The sequence below is a fragment of the Spea bombifrons genome, chromosome 4, assembly GCF_027358695.1.
Source record: "Spea bombifrons isolate aSpeBom1 chromosome 4, aSpeBom1.2.pri, whole genome shotgun sequence".
Classification (NCBI taxonomy): domain Eukaryota; kingdom Metazoa; phylum Chordata; class Amphibia; order Anura; family Pelobatidae; genus Spea; species Spea bombifrons.
This window is the reverse complement of record NC_071090.1, coordinates 788,074-811,286: the sequence shown is the minus strand read 5'-3', so window position 1 is coordinate 811,286 and position 23,213 is coordinate 788,074. Positions and strand designations below refer to the sequence as shown.

The following is a 23,213-nucleotide window of genomic DNA, read 5'->3' as shown; positions in this document are numbered from 1 at the left end:
ATAGTGCGGATCGCGCATGCATCGCGGGAGCCATTCAGACGGCTATTATGCTCTACAAATTGAATGAGAGTTAAGTGCGTTGCTTTTTGTGGCGTGAACTCGTTCCTTTCCCGGCTCTACATCAATGTTCATCTCTCGCCGCGCCGCCGGAGCTTTAACCCCTTCCCTTCCGTATAACCAGCCGAGGTGATAAACCCGGGATGTGGGGAAACGTGTCTGCGGGAAGCCGGCGAACACCCTGCAACTCGCGCATGTAAGCAAACCGGGAACCCAATAACCTTCCACCGCAGAAGCCCCCGTCTCGTTACCGCCGATGGATAATTAAACCGGCTCTGCTGATGGAGATGAAGTAGCGGAGAAAAGTCTGTTGGGCAGCGGAACATGCGCGGAGAGGGGGCTGCCGGCGGCTTGTGTCCCTCCGCGGGCCGCGGGCGTTTCTGGTTAACCGACATCATCGGGTAATTGTTCTGCGGTTGAGAACAAAATGCTGAATTAAACCGTTCCCAGCGTTTCTGCCGCCGGCCGACGGATCCGTCATCGGGTTCAGCGAACAGAAGAAACCACAAGAGCCGGAAAAAGATACAAAAAGGGGGGATTTCAATCAAATTCTCATTCGGATTTTCTCTTAAGGGGCGTCTAGGAAGCGGAATCCGTAAAATCCCAACTTTACGGCCGGGCTTGCGTTTCTCTCTTTAGGATGTCGTTCGGGAATTAGACTAAATTTTCACTTAAAATCTTAGAGAAGCTTCGCCGATTCTTCCCGAGGTTCAAATTCTGACGTTTTTTGGCAGAAAGACAGAAAAAGTCAGATAATATTTTGTGGGAATTATCATGAAACAGACAATCCCGAGAAATGCGCTAAAAGAGCTTCACGTCTGTCGGGTTTGGGATCTGACTTCTTCAAAACTTCATTTGGCTGCAGAAACCCAGAACCCCCCGGCAGATCGGCCCCCGGCGGCCCCCGTCTAGTCACCCATTTCTCCTGCTGTAAAGACTCAAACCTTAATCAGTCGCTGGTCTCGTCTTAGATTCAGGAGCCGTATGTCTATCCCATGCATGTTTAATCCCCTCACTGTATTACCCTCTACCACTTCTGCTGGGAGGCTGCTCCACTTATCTATGTAATATTATATATTCTCAATTTCATTTCGATCCTTTATCCGTAACTGCAGTCTCAACATGCGCCGGTTGCTTTAGGGAATCCAGACATAAAGCGGGACTCGCTGACTGGGTCACCCCAGAAGAGGGGGTTCAGCGATGGCTTCCTGCTGCGTGTTCTTCGCCCTCGGGGGGGAATAAATCGGGTGTTATGAGACCAGCAAGCGAATGTTCCCTGTTTGTGAAACTGGAATGTAGGAATTTCTTCTGGTTTTCCAAAAGCTGAGCCCGGCACAAAACCAAAAACCGTTTCCTTGGAAACCAAGAAAACACCAGGAGATGGTTCCAACCGCGTTGTGTATTTTGGACCGCAGTGAAGTGTCATCTCCCGGGGTTCTCCAGGAGCCGACCCGCTCCGGGACTTCTGATGTTCAGAGTCGGGTGACGTTGTTCTTTTCACAATAAATATTTCTAAAAATACATCGCGTCTCCTCGGGGCCAAAACCTGAAGGCAGCCGCTGAGGACACGAAATCCGAGCAGAGGGAACCCCGTAACATGCGCTCTTTAACTTACTTCTTTATGGATTTTTATAGCACCATCATATTCCACGGCGCTGTACAACAGTGTTTAAGTCCAAAGACTGATTGAAACGGGCAACCCGATGGGGGCCGGCGGGGGCCGATCTGCCGCGGGTTCTGTTGTTGACATGGGGGGCCTCCTGTTTCAGAATGTTTTATCCCCCGGCGCTCTATTCCTCGTGTGGGAACGCTCCGGGGCCGACGGCTTCCTCGCGTGGAACGCTCCGGTGCCGATGGCTTCCTCGTGTGGAACGCTCCGGTGCCGACGGCTTCCTCGTGTGGAATGCTCCGGTGCCGACGGCTTCCTCGTGTGCGAACGCTCCGGTGCCGACGGCTTCCTCGTGTGCGAACGCTCCGGTGCCGATGGCTTCCTCGTGTGCGAACGCTCCGGGGCCGACGGCTTCCTCGTGTGGAATGCTCCGGTGCCGACGGCTTCCTCGTGTGCGAACGCTCCGGTGCCGATGGCTTCCTCGTGTGCGAGGTCCCGGGTCCCGACGGCTTCCTCGTGTGGAACGCTCCGGTGCCGACGGCTTCCTCGTGTGGAACGCTCCGGTGCCGACGGCTTCCTGGTGTGGAACGCTCCGGGGCCGGGTCCCGCTGAGGATTTGTAGGATATTTGGCGTTGGGGAATAAAATGTTTAACCGCCCGCCGGCGTCTATCGGAGATAAACCTATTATTTAACCGGATTCTCCCGGAAACGCGTTGTCATTATTACTATTATCACTAGTAATTATTACTATTATTTTTATCATTATTACTGGTATTATTATTATTATTTTCCCCGGTGTGAATTCCCGCGGCCCCCGTCTCTGGCACGGAGTCCGTGTTTGGTGACGCCGCCATCAGATGGGGAAGGTGACCGCGTCCACGGAGCGACCGCGAGCCGCGCTGGCAGCCATCACAGGACTTTACACTCGGCTTCAATAACAACAATTTTATTTTTATTTATTTCTTTTTTTCTGCCTTTCTTGGCAGCGATTCTCTCAGTGGAACCATCTGTCTTTCTATTAGTGTTTTTGAGCCTCTTCTCTTGGCAAAGTCACTTTTATCCTTGGAAACCATTAAAAAAGTTTCGTGGCTCTCTGCCGGAGACGCCGCAGCCGCATCACCCAGCTGTTCATTTCGCGTTCGAAGAGAATATTCATACTTTGGAGTTTTAAATCGCGGCTCGAAAGACGTTCGGCGCCCCGGCTCGTCGGGCAACTTAACGAAACTTTATTAAGGGACCGTTTTTACCCCGGCGCCTGCGCGCCCCCCCGCCTCCGTCGCGCTGATTACGGGGAGTTTTACCAGCAAGTGTGTCAGTCTGACCAATGGGAGTCGAGCCGCACAGGAAGTACCGCACGGTCCGTCGTCTGCGCGCTCCTCCCAAACTGTTACACGCTTGGCGAGCAACCTTATTATTACTCTTGTATAACTATTATTACTAGTACTATATTACTACATTATTATTATTATTATTACTTTAATATTACTATTATTATTATTACTACTATTACTGTTATTACTATATTACTACATTATTATTATTATTATATTACTATTACTTTAATATTATTATTATTATTACTACTATTACTACTTTATTATTATTATTATTATATTACTATTATATAATTATTACTACTATTACTGTTATTATTACTATATTACTACTTTATTATTATTATATTACTATTACTTTAATATTATTATTACTACTATTATTATTATTATATTATTACTATTACTATATTACTACTTTATTATTATTATATTACTATTATATAATTACTACTATTACTATTATTATTACTATATTAATACTTTATTATTAGATTATTACCACTATTATTATTACTATTATTTCTACTATTTTATTATTGCTATTACATTATTAATATTACTACTTTATTATTAGATTATTATTACTATTATTGTTATTACTTTTATGATTATCCTTTATTTATTAAGCGCTAACATAATCCACAGCGCTGTACAATTTAAATATTGGGGTTAGTAAATACATAAGAGATACTGATGTCGTTTTTTTTGTCGTCCCGATTTATTTATTTGCATCGTTTGTGTTTTTCAGGTTCAGGGTCAGCTCCCCCCTTTGATGATTCCAGTGTTTCCCCCGGACCAGAGGACGTTCGCAGCCGCTGCGGCCGCTCAGCAAGGATTCCTCATCCCTCCGGGCTTCAGCTACAAGGCTGGATGCAGTAAGTGAAAGTGTTTATCACACAGACCTTACACAGAGGGTAGTGGATAGGTAGAACATCCTCCCAGCAGAGGTGGTAGAGGGCAATACAGTGAGGTGATTTAAACATGCATGGGATAGACATACGGCTCCTGAATCTAAGACGAGACCAACGACTGATTAAGGTATGACTCCTTACAGCAGGAGAAACGGGGGCCGGCGGGGGCCGATCTGCTGGCGGGTTTGGGTTTCTGGGGCCGCAGTCTGTGAAATCCCTGTAGATGCGCAGAATGAAGAAATAAAAAAATCCACGAGCAGAAGTCCATCTAAGAGCAGTCCTGGCTCCGAGTCAAAACGTTCTTTCGCATCCAGAAAACAGCGTACGTTGTTTGCGAGGTTCGGCGGACGGCAGACACAACAGACAGGGGGTTTCTGCGCTCTCCCCGCGGCGGCACCGGCAGCCGGCGGCACACAAACACAAACTGGGATGACAGCGAGAGCGAAAAGGTCCCGCAAGGCTTAACGCTGTCACCAGAAAAATCTGTTTTTTGTGGCAGAGCCCGCTGAGCTCTCTGTCTGCGACTTCTGGAAGACAAAGAGAAATGTTTGGGAAACGGCTTCGCGCTGAAAGCTGCCGCGGCTTCCCAAAAACTCCCTGAAAGTTGACACAGAAGGGATGTTTTGCCAGAACGGGGCGAGTTTTGGCTCCCGAGCGCGGAGTTTTGGCTCCCGAGCGCGTTTTATCCATTTTTAGGTATATTTAATGATTCCGCTTTTAGAGCAGTTTCCCGGTTAACCCTTTTAGAGCCGTTGTGGTTGCACCGGCAGCGTTTGTGGCCCCCCCGGCGACTGGTTATTAACCCCAGAAGCGAAACGGCCCCTGAGATTCAGGGATTCCATCAGGAGATATTCTTGGCGAGGCTGAGGTCGTGGCCGCGTTACGTTGGCCGAGACCCTCGCTAATAATAATGAAGAGATTTGGTGTTTCTCCTTCAGTGTCACAGTGGGGTATTTGAGCTGTAAATACCCCCCCCCCCGGCATTGAGTCGTAGGTGTGGTGGCCGGCGGCTCGTGAGCGCGGAGCTCGGTCTGTAAATGAATCGGAAACGTGGCCGCTGCCCGCATCGGTGGCCACGAGAAACGACATAAAAAAGTCCCGATCATTGTGCTGACCGGCAGCGATCCTTCCGCCCCGCGAGAAACGGGCAGATCAGGGAATCTCGGCTCCTTTACAGTCATTTAGAGTTTTGAAACGTGTCTTTTTGTGATTTCTCTGTGAATAGAGCCCCCGGGGCCGTCTCGCTTCCTTTTAAGGGCCGCCCCGGGGAACAAAATGTTTGCTAAAGACGACCCTGAAAACAAATCTCGCCCCGAGAAGCATCCAAAGTATTTTTCAGTTGCGCAATCTGCAGAAATGAAAGAAATATCCGGGAGGATTTCTAGGAATTAGACGACACCGGGCTGCGTCACCTCCGGGAGCTGGCATTCGGAATTCTGATACCGAGGCTGCTATATTTATTGGGTTAATCATGAAATGATCAGAAAGCACAGAGAAACTTCTCACCCCCCCCCCCCCCCCGTTGTGAATCTGTGGCCCTAAAGAGATCTTGACCCAAAGGAGAATCTCATGTCACTTAATGTTATTTCGGCTATTGGGGGCATCACATTTCCGGCGGTCATTTGTCGCAGGACCCCATATATGGTGGGATCCATGAGCGTCCGCTTGCTCCTCGGTACCGCGTATCCCCCTGACTGACCTCGTTGACAGTCCTGCCGCAGGCGTATCGGAGGTTTTGGTGTTTTGTGGATATACCCCCGGCCCCCTCCGGCCCCCCGGATACATCGTTATGCCGTGTCCTGTCTGCACTCGTTGGTCACATTAGTTCCGTTATTAAGGCTCGTTTCCGCGTTTCTCCGAGCGTGCATGCGCCCCCCTCTGCCCCAGATATTAGGCACGGCTCTTTGGGTCCCGGGCTGCAGGAATCGTTGTCCCGGGGGCAGTTTGTGGGTTCAGTTTATTAGTTTTGTGCAGATCGGTGGTCCGGATGCTGATGGGCTGGTGACCCCCATTAAGTGAGCGCAAAGACTTTATACATTCTGTCATTCTGCTGGACGGTTACTGTATCTGATTGCGTCTCTGATGTCATAAACGTTACAGCGGAGAACCCGGCGGCTTCAGGGAAATTATTTCATGTTCTTACTGTGGTTGGTTTTTCCAGGAATTCAAAACCCACCGGCAGATCGGCCCCATCCGGCCCCCGTCAAACCTTAATCAGTCGTTGGTCTCTTCTTAGATTCAGGAGCCGTATGTCTCTCCCATGCATGTTTAATACCCTCACTGTATTACCCTCTACCACGTCTGCTGGGAGGCTGTTCCACTTATCTACCACCCTCTCAGTAAAGTAAAACTTCCTTGCAGTACATGTAAAATCTGGAATTATTCGGGTCCAAATTCTTTTTATATTCGGTAAATATCTGTATATCTGTTAAATTGCTGTGTATTTGTCCCCAAGTGAAGCCGCAGGTTCTCGCTGACTGTTGCGGCGCGGTATTTACAAACAGCGCCCCCATAAGACAGAGACAGAGACTCCGCGCATGTAACCGACTCTATCCCCGATTTTATCACCGTAAAGCTGAAGCCGTTCTGAGTCAGAGTTCTAAATATGGAGCAGTTACCATGGAAACCAAACCGATGTCCCTGCTGATTGCTTCATATGTAGCAATTTGCACCAGAATAGCTGACTATAAATACAGGAGGAGGAGATGGCGAGCGGGATGCTTTAAATTAAAGTTCATGTAACATTATTAGTAACATTATTACTATTTGTATTATTAGTCTTTATTTATTAAGCGCTGACGTATTCCGCAGCGCTACAAAGCCTTTGATTACTTCGGTCGGCTGCGATCGGTCTCTACTCTCTCTTTTTTTCTTTCTATTTCCCTAAGTACATCGTGAAAATCCAAGGGATGAGGTTTCCGCCTTAATTGCTTCGTTCTTTTCAGACATTCCTCTCCCAGCCGGTGCGCTGAAAAGAGTTTGGACAATGGAGCTTTTCATTAGGGCTCCGCGCGGCACACAAAAGGCGGCTTTGGGGAGAGTGAATGCGGAGTTTAATTTGCAGGTGGAGAGCAGATAAAAGGTGCTAACGCCTCTGTTATTCTCTTACTTAGGTGACCCATACCCCGTTCAGCTGATTCCAACTACCATGGCAGCAGCTGCCGCAGCAACCCCCGGCTTAGGACCGCTGCAGCTACAGGTACGTCTCAAACAATGCGAAGACTACGAGGAGGGGGGAGCGGCGGGGGGAGAACGCAGCCGCTGCGGCTAGAGAGCCCCTTCAAGTGACGGATGTGTCCCCAGCGCCCGTTAGGCGCGTTCTCCGGGTTCACCGGCACCTTTCACCGGGATCTTGGCATCTCTGAATGAGGTGGATCCCCCCGCGCATGCACCTACCAGTTATTGATTTGTTCATAAAGCACCAACGCTCCGTAGAAGAGACGGAACCTCCGATAACGAGTTACATTAATTACAGTCCCAGAGATGAGAGATTATCGTACAAAGCGTTGCTCGGCTACTTTGTAATGAAAAGGTTAAACGCGGTGAAGGCGCGCGGCAGCTGGAGGGTTAACCTGATAAATATTGAGCTTATCAGCAACCTAAGATTTGCTAACAATGCGCTGCAATCATTCACCGGCCGCAATATCCGGAGCAGAACGCGACACGCGGTTATCGCGGCGACACCAAACAACCCGTTCACCGCACGAGATCCGGCCCACCGGCCCCCGAAACCACCACCTAGCCCTGCGCATGGTGAACACCCTTTAAGTCATGAAGCTTAAATGGACGGGGAGGGTAACGTGACCCCCCAGCTCTGTGATATCACGCGCCAAGATCCATTATCAGCCCCCACATGTATATATCAGAACATGCCCAGGCCCCGGTACTACCCACCCTGCGCCCACTACCTCCGCGGTTGCTATAGTCATTTAATATTGTTATAACGAGTCCTAATCCTCAGATATTTCGAGCAAGTATCCCCTCAACAAAACCCCTGAACATGCGCGGGGTCTTTTTAAAGACCCCGGTTTTGGGGGTCACTCTTCCCCCTCGAATGATGTTTATTGAGCCGCGATATTGAATTGGCGAAGCTTTTGTTCCCCGTTTCCTGGCCGATAGTTTGTTAATCGAGTAACAACAATAGCTCTGATTAATTGGCGTTAATACAAATCCAGCGAGGGTCCGAGGGCCGGGAGCCGATTAGCAGCTGCGAGAGCTTTTCAGATCCCTCCGAAACAATCACAATGAGATTTCATACAAATCTCCGGGGTATCCGTCCCGGGGGGGGGGGGGGGGCGTCTCGTGACTATCGCTCCGCAGGTAAAGGAGCCGCTTTCCAACCTGCACTGCCGGGAGCCCCCCATCCAATGCCACCCGGTTACCCCATCACCCGCCGGCAGAACACCCCGCTTCTACTTGTTATGGGAAAAGTGCGGGCTAAGGGCAAAATGTGCATTTTGTTTCCTAATAATTTCCCCAAAGATGTCCTCGGGACAGAAGGGTTAAAAGTGCCCTCTTAGGAAATACCCCGATGCCCCCTCTGTACCTGCCCCATCTGATGGCATTTGTACAGGTTAACAGCCTGCCATGCGCACGATCCTGCCCCGGGCCTGCGAGCCACGCGTTTGATTAATGAGCCCAGCTGCAAACATATTAATAGAGGCAAAAACAATTCAATTAGATAAAATCCATTCTGCCGGAGAGCGCAGCCGGAGCGGCCCCAAGCCGCGCACCCCCTTCCCCGACGTCGCCGAGCCCATATGGGTTTGAGTGGATGCCCAACAAGAGCTGTCCGGGGGGCGTTCAGAGCCACTGACATGACTGTCGTTACCCGGCGCGGCCCCCGGGGCTCCCTGACATTTGGACAAAAGAAGCAGCAAAAGCCCCGAGCGCTCTCTCCCCTCCCCCGATCGCATATTTCCATTGTCTCCGTGATGATCGAGCTCCTTGTACACCGAGCGCCGCGGGCCCTTTCCTCTCCGACCACCGGCCGGGACAACACCGCGGCCCCCCAACAAGCGTGACGCGGGGGTTACAATCAGGCGGCTCCGTCCGGGGTGCAGATCCCGCGTTTCACTCTCTAATCATAACTACCGAGTGTCCTAAATAACAGGCATCGCAGGACTAAAGCGGCGAGCAGCGCAGAAAATACATAGACGGTGGTTTCTGCCTCCGCTCGGGCCTAGCCCCCGAAAACCTGCGCGACCCCCGACCTCCCCAACAGTGGCCGTTACGCTCTTTGAAACTCCCCCCAAGGACCTGCGTATCTGAGAAGCGGATTTGGAACGACGTCGCGTCTTCTGAATAGCTGGACGGCTTCGGAAAATCTCTGCCAGCTTTCAAATATTAATGAGGAAAACGCGCCAGAAACTGTTGATTAGCGAGCGCGTTGCTGCCGTTTATTATGTTCTGCATTTAATGCTTATTTAAAGCTCACGGACAGACAAAGAGACAGAGCCGCGTGCGCCTCCCGTGTGCGTGTCCCGCGTGTATCTCCCGCGTGCGCCTCCCGCGTGTATCTCCCGTGTGCGCGTCCCGCGTGCATCTCCCGCGTGCGCGTAGCGTTGTGTGCACACACAGGTATACCCGCGGATAATGGTAACTATAAACATTCGGTGCGTGGGCGCCGTGACGACCGGCGGCTTTAACGCGCTCAGTAATTGCACGCATCTCCCCTTTTCATTAATCTGGAGGCGCCGCGTCGCAGGTAATTGGAGGTCTGTTCGCCGCGTACGTTTAGAGATGATTAAGACATAAGCGAGGAGGAAGATTCCGGCACTTCCACGTAGTTAGTGATTGATGACCCGAGGACGGGCCGAGCGCGGCGTCTTCTCCCGCGCTAATGATCAGCTATTCCGGAGCCGAGTAAAGAGGGTCAGTCGGACGGGTCGTTCATCACACGGAAAGGCAGATGTTGGAACATATTGTGAGAGATTAGTGACAAGCGCGTGGAGGGGGCGAGTGGAGGGGGGGGTGATAAAGATATAAAGCATCCGCCGGCTTCTCCGCGGAAAGAGTCAAAGCGTCGGATGGTCGCCGGGGACGTGTAAATCCGCTGCCGAGCGGCAACCGGGCGCATCCGAGACGCGCTTCCAGAGAGACCCGCAAACCCCACTTACTGCGACGTCGTGGATTCTGAAACATTACGACCACCAAGCCAGTGTGATGTCACGTGATGTCATACCCCAACAAAACCTCTTAATTGAACAGTAATCGGAAACACGGGGTCCGATCATCGCTTTTGCCGTTTTCCTTTGTTTTGTGACATTTTTGCTGCTGTATTTGTGAAATAATATTTTAAATTAAAAGGAAATAAAATAACGTCTTTCCCGTCGCTCGGAAGACGCCGCGCTCTCCGGCTGTCGCATCGCATCAGATCCTCAAAGTGATCGGACGCGGAGAAAACACAAAAAGCCTTGGAACCACCCTAAGAATCAGCACGTTTACGGTTTAGCTTTCAGGGAAGATTTGAGTTCTCTGGCTCGACCCAGATGTTCCCTCCTTCCCTGAGTGTCTCTTTTCGCTGCAGTCTCTCTCGGCTTCCCCGCAAGGCAGAAGTGTCACATTGTTTTATCATGTGTGTCCGGGAAGGGCCGTTACATGCCAGCGCTCTGTGCTGCCGCGCATGGTCTCCTGCGGAGTGAGTGTCTGTCACTGTCTTGGTGCCGATATCCAGGTCAGTGACATGAAATACGTTCCGTGTTCTGGCACCGAGACAGGAACGCCGTGACCTTCTTTTGGGGGTCTGTCCGGGACGCGTTTCATGCTCGTGTTAAACGGGAAATTCAAATCAATTTCAGAGTCACTTTTCAGTCCTTTCCAGACAAGTATTGGACCCGTTTCATTAACCCTCTTAGTACCAAGGGGCAGAGAGCGCATTGGGGCATTTGAAGGGGTTATTTAGACCACACTTAAATATTTAGTATATTTTTAATATTAGTTAAATCTAATATAATTCTGCAAAATATTTTGCCACTTACACACGGGTGACAAAACCATATCAGCAAATATAAATTGTTCGCTCGGCTATTGGTCTACGGAGCCCCGCTGGGTGCTGGACTGGCCTTCGGAAGTCTGATACGTCACTAGAAGATATTACATTGATGACGTGTGTTCCGGTAACAGATGGACGCTTAAATGTTCAGGGCCCCGAAATCTTCTTTCCGCCCCTTTGCTCAGATCTCTGGCGGAATTTCTTATATTGGTACATTATCTGGAAATGGTAATTTTCCGGTTCTGATTGACACATTCCAGGCCGCGGGTCACCGAGCGCCAAGCACCTGTTCCTTGTGGGACCGCTCGCCGCGCACCTCCATGGAATAAACGCTAAATCCGCTATTGTCCCGGCTAATCCTCCGTTCCTTACGTTTAGATAACTTCGTATAGCCGCGTTTTTAATTAATTTTCTGCAAGCTGCGGCTCCCTTTTCAGAATTTTTTATTGAGTGGCTCAGATGCCGGACTGCGCTCTGAGAAGGGGGTTTTCGCGAAGCGTCGGCCATTGTTATGGGCTGCATGTCCTCGGCAGACCATCCCCGGCACGCGCGCCGTCTGTCATTCCTCCCCCGAGAAACAATTCACAGAAGTTAAGGTGGCGGCCCCCGTCTTGAAACGTTCCAGCAGCTCTCCCCATCGGAGCGGAAGCCGCGCCGCTCACTCACGCACGTTTCTCCTCTTCTCTTGCAGCAGTTGTACGCCGCGCAGTTGGCCGCCATGCAGGTCTCTCCGGGAAACAAGTTAGCAGGCGTGCCGCAGAGTAATCTCAGCTCCTCCATGTCCCCGACCGGCATGCACACGGAGAAGAGCGCCAGCAGCCCGCCGCCCAAAGCCAAGGTAACCGTTTATAGATGATGCCATTTCCAACCGTTACAAACGACGGGGACGTTTCTTTTACTGACGAATGTTTTGGCGGCATTAAAAATAATAATTTCTATAAATATATTCTAAAAATCCTATGAGGAGGGAGCGATGTTAGTGCGGCCGACAACGTGGGGGCCAGACAGGCATGCTAATGGAAAGGGTTAATGGTAAATGCAGGGTATTTTGCCTCATTTCTTGCCCTTGGAGGAGAGAACTCGCATTTGCAAATTGCAGGAGGAGAGGAAGGGGCCGCGGCGCCAAACTCTAAAAAGGCAGTAAAGCCGAGTAGAGCGCGAGCCGTCTGAGACCTGCTGTGTCCAATCTGCCGCGTGCCGCAGGAGGCTCCGAGCGAGGCGCAGAGATAGGGAAGATAATGCCGGGAAATGACAGAGCGGCTCTGACCTCCAAACTCAGCCTGGAAATCCGAGACATTGATTTCGCTCGGCCTCCCGCTGACGGATCCGGCGGAGTTCATCTGAAACAGGAGAACGAGATTGTCTCCTAAAGCCGATGACGGATGACAGACACGACACCCTGCGCGGCGGAGCTCGCTCCGAGCAAAGGTCCATGCGCAAAGTGTCGCCCCTGTGATGCGGTGCTGCGTGCCCAGGACCCCCAGTCACTGCTTCCGTCACACGTCGTGCCTTTTTTCAGGAATCATACACTTTGCAAGCCACCGGTTTTTTTTAAAGTTTATAAGAAATGTTTTTATAGCAGAAACTGGAGATTTTGTGTTTTTCATATTTAAAAATATGCTTTTATAGTAAAAAAATTATCCAAAAAAGGTTTTTATTCACTGCCCAAAATCATTAGGCCCCCGGCACCTGACGGCTGAGAGGTCCAATCAGTGTAAATATACACGTATTCCTGATACCCCTGCATCCGCGGCGTTACCCCCGAGGCAATCTACCCCTACTACCTTTCGGGTTTAAAACCCGATCGTTGGGGCATCTCTGCTGTTTATATGAAGCCCAAACTCCCGCGTTACTCGTGTGACGCCGCGCATGTTACCTCCATCTGACCCGTTCTGTAGCGAGCGATACGCGAGAAAACGGCTTATTATTAATATGCAAATCCATGGATTACTCTGTTAACCCTTCGCTGTCACCGTTAATCCCAGGCTCTCCGCTGAGCTTGTAACGGTTACGCGTTCAGAGACACAGACTGTCAGCGGTCTCAATCGTAAGAAATAAAATAGACATTTCCTTCGCCTGTCATTCTGCCAAAGACATGACGGATATCGAGACATAAAACCGCTCTCGGACGCTCTCGTCAAGTCTCCGACCGCCGTCGCGGTGTCTCTGCTGATGTCGTCCTGAGAGTCTCGGAGAGATGTTGACATAAATCAGAGTAAATCGGCCCACGGGTCACCTTCCGCGCAGCAGGGGCCGATTGAGATGCGCTTTCGCTGTGTCTGTTGCCTTTGGTCAAGCTTCTGCCGGACAGAATGTCCCCCGCTGTCCGTCTCGGGGTCTCCGCGTCCCGCCGCTCCGAGGCTTCGTGATTTTAGAACAGGCTGGAAGAGTCGCCGGCGGCCGCGTCTCTCTTGTGCTGCGGAGAAACTGCCTCCTTAAAATGTTTTTGGGGTCTGTTCGGCCTTCGCGATGTAGGCCAGCTGTCTCCTTTAGCTGACGGTTACCTTATTAACGTTAATTTGAGCCACAGTTACAGCGGTAGATTCACTCGCGGGAATCACCAAGTTATTAGGAAACGGAGACAGAGCCTGCTGCGTTATCTCGTAAAGAGTCAAACCTTAATCAGCCGTTGGTCTCGTCTTAGATTCAGGAGCCGTATGTCTATCCCATGCATGTTTAATACCCTCGCTGTATTACCCTCTACCACTTCTGCTGGGAGGCTGCTCCACTTATCTACCACTCTCAGTAAAGTGAAACTGAATTACGGATATGTGATCCATCAAGCAGCTGAGTAGCCCCCTTTCCCGCGGTGACTCGATGTTCCATCATTGCAGCTTCACGAGACCCTCTCATGTTTTCTTTACATTTACACCCGTATTGCCGGTGGATTTTCTGGGGGGGGGGTTTGTTATATATACATTTCTGTAGCACGTCCCACGTCTTTATTGCGTCATTGGAACTAAATTATTACGATGTAGACAGAAATTACCAAAGTGACTAAAGTTACAGCTCGGATTTCTCCGGTTTCTGCAGCATTGGGATAAGTTTTATGTTCAATAAACCCGCGTTTAACATGCGCGGCGTCATTAATGAAAATGTTCTGGGAGAATCTGATTTAAATAGTTTGATTCTTCGTTTCCCTCACTTTCCGGAGACAGATCTGGGTTGATAAATGACTTTGACGCCTATTAGTTATTTTGTGTAATTAACGCATCGATTTCCTCGAGTCATTAACGGCGTTTCATATTTCTCATCGGTGTCGATCCCGGTATATAACCGCCGCGTCTGCCGGCACCGCTCTGCCGAGGCCGGACGTTCCCGTTCCACACGCAGTACACGGCTCTGTCTGGTAAAGATTTTTGGGTTAATGTTTTGAAAAGAAACGTACATTTTTCTCTGACCTTTTGGTTCCTTCGCTGCCGTCTGATCCCCACGTCGTGTGATTTTGTAAAAAAGGCTGCGATTTAAAATTACGTCCGACTGACCTCCGTCATCCCGATACGGAGAGGAGACGCTAATAAACGCTGTTACCCGGCCTGACATTATTTCACGTTAATAGAAATTACGCTTCTTGCCCTTCAAGTGATCAGACCTCGGCGCGCGGAGAACGATCTGTCTGTGCCGCTCTCGGACTCCCGGTACGAGTGTTGGAGCGCGAGTGCTTCTGACGGCCTCTCACTTTGCATTTTCATTAGTAACAAGTAACCGGGGGCTGCAAACCTTGTCCGTTCATCCTTGAGTCAGGGCAAGACGTTCTCAGCCTCCCCTCCGGCAAACACATATCCCAGCGTGACCGAGGGATTAGCATCGCAAGCCTGTCCTTACCGTGTGCCGTAACTGGGGGGTCCGCTACACGGGAGACACACGGCTGAGCCTCCTGTAAAGAAACCGAACCCGTTTTAAGGGTCCGCGGAGGGACAGCCGTTGTCCGCCAGCTACCGGCATCCATTACATTTATTATTTTAATGGCGTAAACATTTGTATTGGCCCCAGTTAATGCGGATATTAACCCTTTGGGGGGGGGATTTCTCATATAGTGAAATAATGTATAAATGTTTAGTGTTAAATCCTGCGCATCGAGCCTCTGTCCTGGCCGTTGTGTCGTTGAATGGAATCACACAGCTCTGATTAGCAGTAGTGAGCTTTGAATGGGGGGCTGTAAAATGCGTTATTGCCCACCCATGTGGGATTATTGTATGGTTTTGCTGACGGGGGGGTAGTTTGACATTGGTTGATAAATATTTGACCGCTCGCTAACGCATTCGATATCTCTTCCCTTGTAGGACGACGGGGCGCAACCCTTGAACCTTTCAGCCAGACCCAAAACATCGGAGAGCAGATCCCCCGCGTCGCCCACCCCACCGCACACCCCAACTTCGAGGATAAGCGGCGGGGGCAACTCACACAATCACAAGCCATCGATCCCCTCGTCCCTGGCCAGCTCCTCCGTCAGAGTCAATTCAATAGGTAAGGCGCGTCGGACATTAAACGCCAACCTTTATCCCTGGGAGAGAAGGGCAGAAGTGTTTGTAGCCCCCTCTAATCCGTGAAGCCCCCATTACCGCCCTGAACGTGCAGCTTTTCTGCGCTTTTGCTCGTTTTCAGAATACGAGCTGCTGAACATCACATTTTTTTGTGGTCTCTGCTAATTATGTTTCATGAAAATTACAACGATTTCGAGCCTCACTTAAACAATTAGGAGGCTTAACTTTTTCTGAACGACATCGCAGAGAGGTGTTAATTCTCTCAAGCTGGCTCGGCACGGAGATTCTCCCGCAGAAACACGGAGGAATCTAAACATACGATATCGCTCGATCGCGTGACTCCTCATCGTAAAGTAAAATTTAACGTGTAACACAAGCAGCACTAAACTCCCATTCCGTCCGGTTCTCGGGGACATTCTGTAGCCGATACAAATTGGTTCATTTTACGGTTTAGCAATAAGGAACTCATTAAGCCCCAGCGGCAATGAAAGGGTGTCCAAGAAAGTGATTCTCAAGGGGGAACTTTTGGAGAATAAAGTTAACCCTTCCTATTCTGTTCATAAGAATAACAATAATCAAACTTTCTGCCCAATAATCGTTCATGGAGTTTGACGATCTTTAATATTGGGCAGCCTCAGTCCGGCTGATTAATTTACTTTATTAAAGATTCCATTCATTTCTGCCCGAATTGTGCGAGCGCCGCCGTCAGATAGTAAAATACCCCTTCTGGCTGGGCTTAGCTGGACTAATCTGTCACCGGCTTCCGTGCCGCAGGGCTGGGAGCATCAGGAAAACGTTCCGTGTTTTCTGGCAGCCGTCGGATCCGCGTCCGGCTCTTCGCCGAAGTCCGACGTGATTAGAAAAGGCTGTTTAGGGTAAAAAATAAATAGACAAGGAGACGGCCCCGGCATCCTCTGCGCGGCGGTTAGCCATTTTATATTCCCTTTCTGTAATCTTGGTGTTTTTCAGCAAATCATAGGAGTTAATGGCGTGTTTTGGCAGATTAGAGACTCACGAGCCAGATGTTTTTTGTTCTAAAAATGGATTAGGGTGTAAGGTTTGCAGGAATCCACGGAGCGTGTTGGGGCAAGCCGGTCGCTGAACGTGTGATTAGCGTGTGCAGCGGGTCCCGCATTCCCCCATCTGTCACGCGGCGGCGCAGGAATCCCGGGACGTTTGCTTAAGGATTCGCTATCTTAAGGCTGTTTATTTTCTTTCTCCATCTTCTTCCTCTAAAGCCCTAAACGTTTCTCCTGGAGGTATAAATAAAGCCCGCCGTCCAGCGCGGTGGAAGATCACTCATTGAAAGATCTTTTTATTTGTGACGGGAAGCTGTAAGGTCGCCTCGCGCGCACGTTTTAGTGTAATAGATCAGTTTGCTTCTGGGTCGATGTTTTCGGGTAGAGGAGATGTTACCCGTTGCGTTTGTTACATAGATCCTGCTGGCAGATCGGCCCCATTCGGCCCCATCCAGTCTCCCCGCTGTAACGACTCAAATCGTAATCAGTCCAAATAGATTGTTTTTTTAATTTACCAAATTTCTGTTTATTCCCCCCCAGACATTTTGTCCTCTATAACGTCGCCGAGTTACCTGAATGACCACGAGGCGGTAACCAAGGCGATCCAGGAAGCGCGGCAGATGAAGGAGCAGCTCCGGCGGGAGCAGCAGGTCCTGGACGGGAAGGTGGTCGGCAGCCTCGGTCTGAATAACTGCAGATCTGAAAAGGTGACACCAATAGCTTTAACTCTTCCTCCCAGATCCCACCTGTGCCGAGGCAGGGGGTCCCCAGGGCACATCCGTCTGGCACTCAATGAGTTCATATTTACATGCGCTTCGCCTTCTCCGTGAATCCCTTAAGAGGTCTTCTGCTGTGAATTCTTTGGAATCGGTTGGATTGAGGATAGAGGGATCCCCCGGTTACCTGGAGCGGGATTTGGGGATATTCACATCTCTAGGAACATGAACTGAGCCGATCCCCGGGCCGTTTCGGGTCATTAGAATTTTGTGTCTCTGCAGACAGGGGTTAATTTATTATAATGACAAACAAACTAAAACACAGAATTTACCGGAGGCTGCCAGGTATATCTGTGCCCCCTCGTGTAAGAGACCCCCGAATACACCGTTAAAGTCTGTAATCCGGCGCTGGATCGCTGCCCCCCCCCGCATGCTTACAAGCTCAGTTAAAAGTCCTCGTAGCGGGGGACGGCGCATGCTGGCTCTATCCTTTTAAGTGCGATGAGTGTTGGGGAGAAACGTGTCAGATTAGCAGAGAAGTGATCGGGACACAAAGGGATTTATATTCAAATATTTAAGCATTCTTGAAAGTTAGCTGGGAGCAGAAATCCCTCTCTCTTCGCTCTCGCGCAGGAACGGCTTTAACACTCAGCCGGACGCTGATGCGAAGTGACTGCAGCCCGTCCTCGCCAGTTAAGTTGGCGTCGTTTGTTAAGTGCATTGAATTGAGCTGCGGATACAGCGGCCGCTCGCATTCACCGAGCATCTGTAGCTTTCGTTTTGTTAATCCTCCAAAGGAAAGTCAGCCGGCGCTGCGCTCCCTCTCGTCGTTTGCGCATGCTGGGAATTGTCAAGCGACAACCGGCCAAATCAGCCGTCACCCCGACGTCTCTGTCCCTGGAAAGCTGGCCGGATCGGGGGGCCGATGAAAGCATTTCATGGAAATCCATCTTATACGGGAAAGCAGCGAAGTAATTGGGGGCTTCGCTCGGTGCCGCAGAGGGTTAATCCCCTCTTAATACCCATCGGCTGCTGCCCCAACACATGACTTTACCCCAGATTTAGTAACTCTGCCTCCGTGTTCATTAAGCGCGCGACCATCTGCGGAGTCAATCGCCCCGACCTCCTGGGCAATTAATACTTTCGCTGTAACTAATCCTCAGCGGAACGGCATTTACTTCCCATTCCAAACGCCACTGGTTATTGTACTGGTTAGGATAAGGAGGGTGGTCACCTAGAAAGTGCCAGAGCGGTGCAAAATGCCTTATCCAGCATCGAGAGGGTTAAGCTTCTCGGAGGAAGCCGTTCTGTTTCAGTGGAAGCTGCGTTTATTTTTGGTAGATTTTTTTAATATATTTATATTTACGCCCGCTTGGCTTATTTTCACAGATGGTCAGGAAAATGTGTTTTTTTGGTGATTTCGCCCGTTGCCGTGTTTGTCCCCAGACATGACGGCTAAAGAGCGCCCGCGCATGCCGCAGAGCGTTCAGGGCCATGCGGTGATTTCACTTTCATTTTCTAACAGCAGAAACATAGAGAAATATCAGCACCTGAGACGTAAAAACACCGTTATTTGTTATTGCAGCCTTTTCCATTTTAAAACTTGGTTTAACCTTTTGAATGCCAGAGACTTTTCAATAAGAAAAAAAACGTGTTATTTCCTGGTGACTTTGAGCTAAATGCAGAGCTGACCGCCTCCAGCAGTGAATGGGTTAAGCACTTAGAGGGAGCAGATAATGTCACGTTATCTACAGCCCATTAATACGTTGCCCGTAGGGGTAAATAGGGGTTTCAAACACCTCCAGCAATAAAGGGGTTATTAGATGTATTTTCCTGCAGATCTCTGATGGTCTTCCGATAGAAAGTATATTGCCGGGGCCGATCTACCTGCGATCAGGCGCCGCGGGGTATGTAACCCATCTTCAAAACGTAGACATAATATTGCCCCTGTAATGATAACCCATCAGAAATAATGCCCCAGCGCAGTGGGAGATGATTGGCGATTTATTGGTTCGTATGGCACCCTCATATTCCGCAGCGCTGCTCATAAAGTTGCGTGGATGTTATTGCTTTTGGGGCTCGTCGGGGGCTTCTGTATTTTTGGGGGTAAATGATTCGTGAGTCGGGGGCAGATCCTGGGAGAGACTTCAGTATATGATGCGGGGGGGGCGCGGTATTAACACACGTCTCCTGATTTCAATGCAATAAAAAGACAGCTAATTAATCATTAGACTGTCAGGAATATTCTTTCATCTCCCCCGGCGGTCTCTGCCGCTCGCTGCTTTTATTGGTAGAATAGAGATTTATAAAAGCGCCACCCGGACGGCGATTCCCGAGCCAAACGTTTACAGCGTGTTTTATTTCACTCGCGTCTCCGGGTATCTCAGACCCGCTTAAGATTCCCTTTTAATCCTAGATAATCAATGCTTAGATTCTGTGATTTTGGGGAATCCGGTACAAAGAGCACGTTTTCTGTAGAGAGTAAAATGTTTTTTTGTTGGTTTTCTTACACGACGCTTTTTACGTTTACCTGCAGGAAAAAGCATCGCTGGAAAGTCTGAGTCAACAGCTCGGCGTGAAGCAGAATGACGAGGGCAAGTTCAGCCATTCTATGATGGACTTCAACCTGAGCGGAGATTCGGACGGTGAGCAGACTTCCTCCGAAACATGAAATATTTCTCTGTAATTATATATATTCACCAAGCTTCCGCTCGTATAAAATGAATGTGTAGAGCGGTGACGTCATCGAGGAGAGGCGCTCCGCGGGAGTGACATCATACCCCGCATTTCACCTTTCCCGGTGTGAGCGCCAATGGAGCGACGCCTCAGGCGCCCCGTTTGGTGACCCAGGTGGGATTTGTCTCTGATTCGGGTGTTTTGTTCCCAACAGGCAGCGCAGGAGTGTCCGAATCCAGAATATATCGGGAATCCCGAGGGCGCGGAAGCAGCGAGCCGCACATTAAACGTCCCATGAACGCCTTCATGGTGTGGGCGAAAGACGAGCGGCGGAAGATCCTGCAGGCGTTCCCCGATATGCACAACTCCAATATCAGCAAAATATTAGGTAGGGAGCGCGATAACAAAAATTCTTCTTAAATAACATTAGTTTTTTGTTGAAGACACGTGATTCCGGGTGATATTTTTGTCACCGTTTATACCCCGGCGCATGCAATCTGCTTAAAACAGATACTTGAGTCAGTCTGACATTTGTGGTCTCCGGGGGGATCGCGCTGACATTTTAAAGAGCTTCTAAGCGTTTTACAATATTCTGCGATCTGGTTTTAATCAGCCGCTTCCCTGAAATTGTTAACATGAGGAATACCCTGGCCGCTTGGCCCTCGATCAGCGCGGACATCTTTATTTCATTACAGTAACAGTAGCTGCAATTCTAACAAAAACGTGCAAATCCGTCACAGATCACAAACAAGTGACAGTTGGGGGAGCGAGGGAGCGACGCGGGGGGCCGCCCGAGAGTTACTAAATTCAACAGGAAAGAAAAACAGGATTCTGGGGAAAACATGGATCTTTGTTTATAGGAACGTCTCGTTTTTATTGCTAAATAGATTGAGTTGCATCATCTTTGGGTAAACATTAGGAGTCTCGTTCGCATATCGCAGAGTAATTTGCTGTCTGGTCTTCGATAAAGAACCCTGTGAGTCCTTAGCAGGTCCTTGTCTTCTGGGGTCTGGATAGACCTCTTATATGTCAGGGCCTGTGAGGTTGACGGCGGTCTTGCGCATGCATTCCGCACGCCGGCACCTTATTGCACCCCAGCCCCGTTGTTCTGCAGCGAGGTGTCTTCAGTGAGGTTATCTGTCGATCTCCCGCCAGGTTCCCGCTGGAAAGCGATGACGAACCTAGAGAAGCAGCCGTACTACGAGGAGCAAGCGAGGCTCAGCAAGCAGCACCTGGAGAAATACCCCGACTACAAGTACAAGCCGAGGCCGAAGAGAACCTGCCTGGTGGACGGCAAGAAGCTGCGGATCGGAGAGTACAAAGCGATCATGCGCAACAGGCGCCAGGAAATGAGGCAGTATTTCAACGTCGGGTACGTGGAACCCACTGACGCTTTTCTGTTTTGGTTAAGTGTAGCTACACGGCACCGCCATGCAGGGCAAGTCAATAAAATAAGTGAATTTTAAAATTTAACATAAATATATCTGTAAAAAAATACATTTTCTGCCAGCACCGGTAAAGTTCTGATCATCAGATACGTTGTAGATGAATATTTGTGGGTAACTATGTGCCCCGTCCAACATTAAAGGCAAAGGAACCCCCCAGCAGCTTTCTGTAATTAAAAAATAAGTTAATTGCCGTGGATCTACTTTCTTTTTGTAAACATTCCCAAACATTGATGGAAATGTCTTATTCTGTGATCGCATTTCTGCACTTGCTTTCCTGCATCTATTTTTCTCTTGCTTCGAATTGCCGATACTTTAAATATTGGGAATGTAGCGATTGTCGCGTTCGTCGTCAGAATCTCTGCTCCGCGTTTTAGAATTTCTTTGCTGCTCTCCACAGGCAACAAGCACAGATTCCCATCTCCACGGCCGGCGTGGTGTACCCGGGAGCCATTTCTATGGTGGGAATGTCCTCTCCGCATCTGCCGTCCGAGCACTCGAGCGTATCGAGCAGTCCCGAGCCCGGCTTGCCGGTCATCCAGAGCACTTACGGCATTAAGGGGGAAGAAGCTCACATCAAGGAGGAAATCCAGGCCGAGGACATCAACGGCGAAACGTACGACGACTTCGAAGAGGAAGATGACCCAGAGGTAGACTATGGCAGCGACAGCGAGCATCACATCGCGGAGCAAGCCAACTGATGGCGGCCGACTCGCAAGTGACTGGATAAGCCCGTCCCGGCTCACCCGCACCAGCGGCGAAGCACATGGCCCTTCTCATACACTGACTGTTACTTTAACTCTTATTACAAAAAAAACAAAGTGAACCGTTGGGACATCGACCGACGGACAGACTCGGGTCAGCACCGGCCGGCCCGACGACGAGGAAACGATTCTCCACCAAAAGAATGAAATAAGCTATGGGTAAAATACTTGCCAGTGATTGGGCTGCCGCCTCACAGCACGGAAGTCTTACCCGTCAACTTTTTTTTTTGTTTTTCATTAAAAAAAGAAAAACTTTAAACAAAAAAAAAAACAAACTTTATGGCTGTTTGTTCTACAATGTTCTAGAAAATCTCACTCAGGTACACAGTGCCAACAAGTGGCTTGTGAATGTGTTTTGTTGTTTTGTGCTACAGTTTTAAGAGGAATAAGAGTTTTTTGGTAAGAAAAAAAATATGTAATAGATAACCCTTTGCTGCCCTTCCTTTTTTTCCTGTGCATTGCAGGGCGAATCCCAGTTTTTGTTTTTTTTTTCCTTTTTCCACCGCGGACGTCTCTTCATCAATGCCCTCGACGCACCTTTTAGCAAGTGCCAAATTTGTACTGAAGAATCCGTCCATCCTGGTCGTCTAACGCAAGGACGCGGCTTTTACGTCTTAGACAATCTCTTAACGGATACACCAGCGCTCGGTGCATTAAATCGTTTTTTTACAATGAAAAGGGAAGGCAAAAGACATGAACTAGAGATAAAAAAAAATGTATTTCACGGCTCGGGTTTGCGTGTGAGCGTGTTATGGTACTAATAATACGTTGGTCCGTGATAAACAGAACTGTGTTTTGGGACAGAATCCCGCATTCTATATGGGACCCGATGAGAAGCCTTTATTTCCTTATTGCACTTCAACTCTAAAGATAAACGGATAAAATGCAAAGGTGTCTAAAAAAAATATTTTTTGGGAACTTTGAAAAACAAAAAGTTGTTTTTTTAGAAATATGAAGATTCTGCTTCATTGTCCAAAATGGGGGGGGGGGAGATGTCGCAACATGAACAAAGAGCGTTTCCCCAAATTGTGTTTTTGACAAATGTTTTCAGTTTTTAAAAATCCCTTTTAATCTGGGGAAAAAATGCATTGTGTGTACATGTTACATATATGTATATCCATATGTTTATCCGCGCACTCGCTCACTCCGGCGTCTTGGGAAATTAGGATTGGTTCATTTGGATCCACACGGGGTCTTGGT

The 23,213-nt window shown here is 49.4% G+C and overlaps 1 protein-coding gene across 1 annotated transcript in view; it reads left to right on the top strand.

Annotated features, from left to right (window-relative positions):
* Positions 1–22,875, top strand: part of SOX5 (SRY-box transcription factor 5) — an 85,594-nt gene extending 62,719 nt beyond the window's left edge. Inside the window, exons 7-15 of the mRNA XM_053463097.1 lie at positions 3,753–3,879; positions 7,029–7,114; positions 11,601–11,747; positions 15,193–15,376; positions 16,953–17,119; positions 19,665–19,773; positions 20,019–20,192; positions 20,960–21,176; positions 21,650–22,875. Of these exons, the coding sequence (XP_053319072.1) occupies positions 3,753–3,879; positions 7,029–7,114; positions 11,601–11,747; positions 15,193–15,376; positions 16,953–17,119; positions 19,665–19,773; positions 20,019–20,192; positions 20,960–21,176; positions 21,650–21,950 (1,512 nt within the window). The 3' untranslated portion in view covers positions 21,951–22,875. The remainder of the gene's footprint in view (positions 1–3,752; positions 3,880–7,028; positions 7,115–11,600; positions 11,748–15,192; positions 15,377–16,952; positions 17,120–19,664; positions 19,774–20,018; positions 20,193–20,959; positions 21,177–21,649) is intronic.
* Positions 22,876–23,213: the final 338 nt, after the last annotated feature.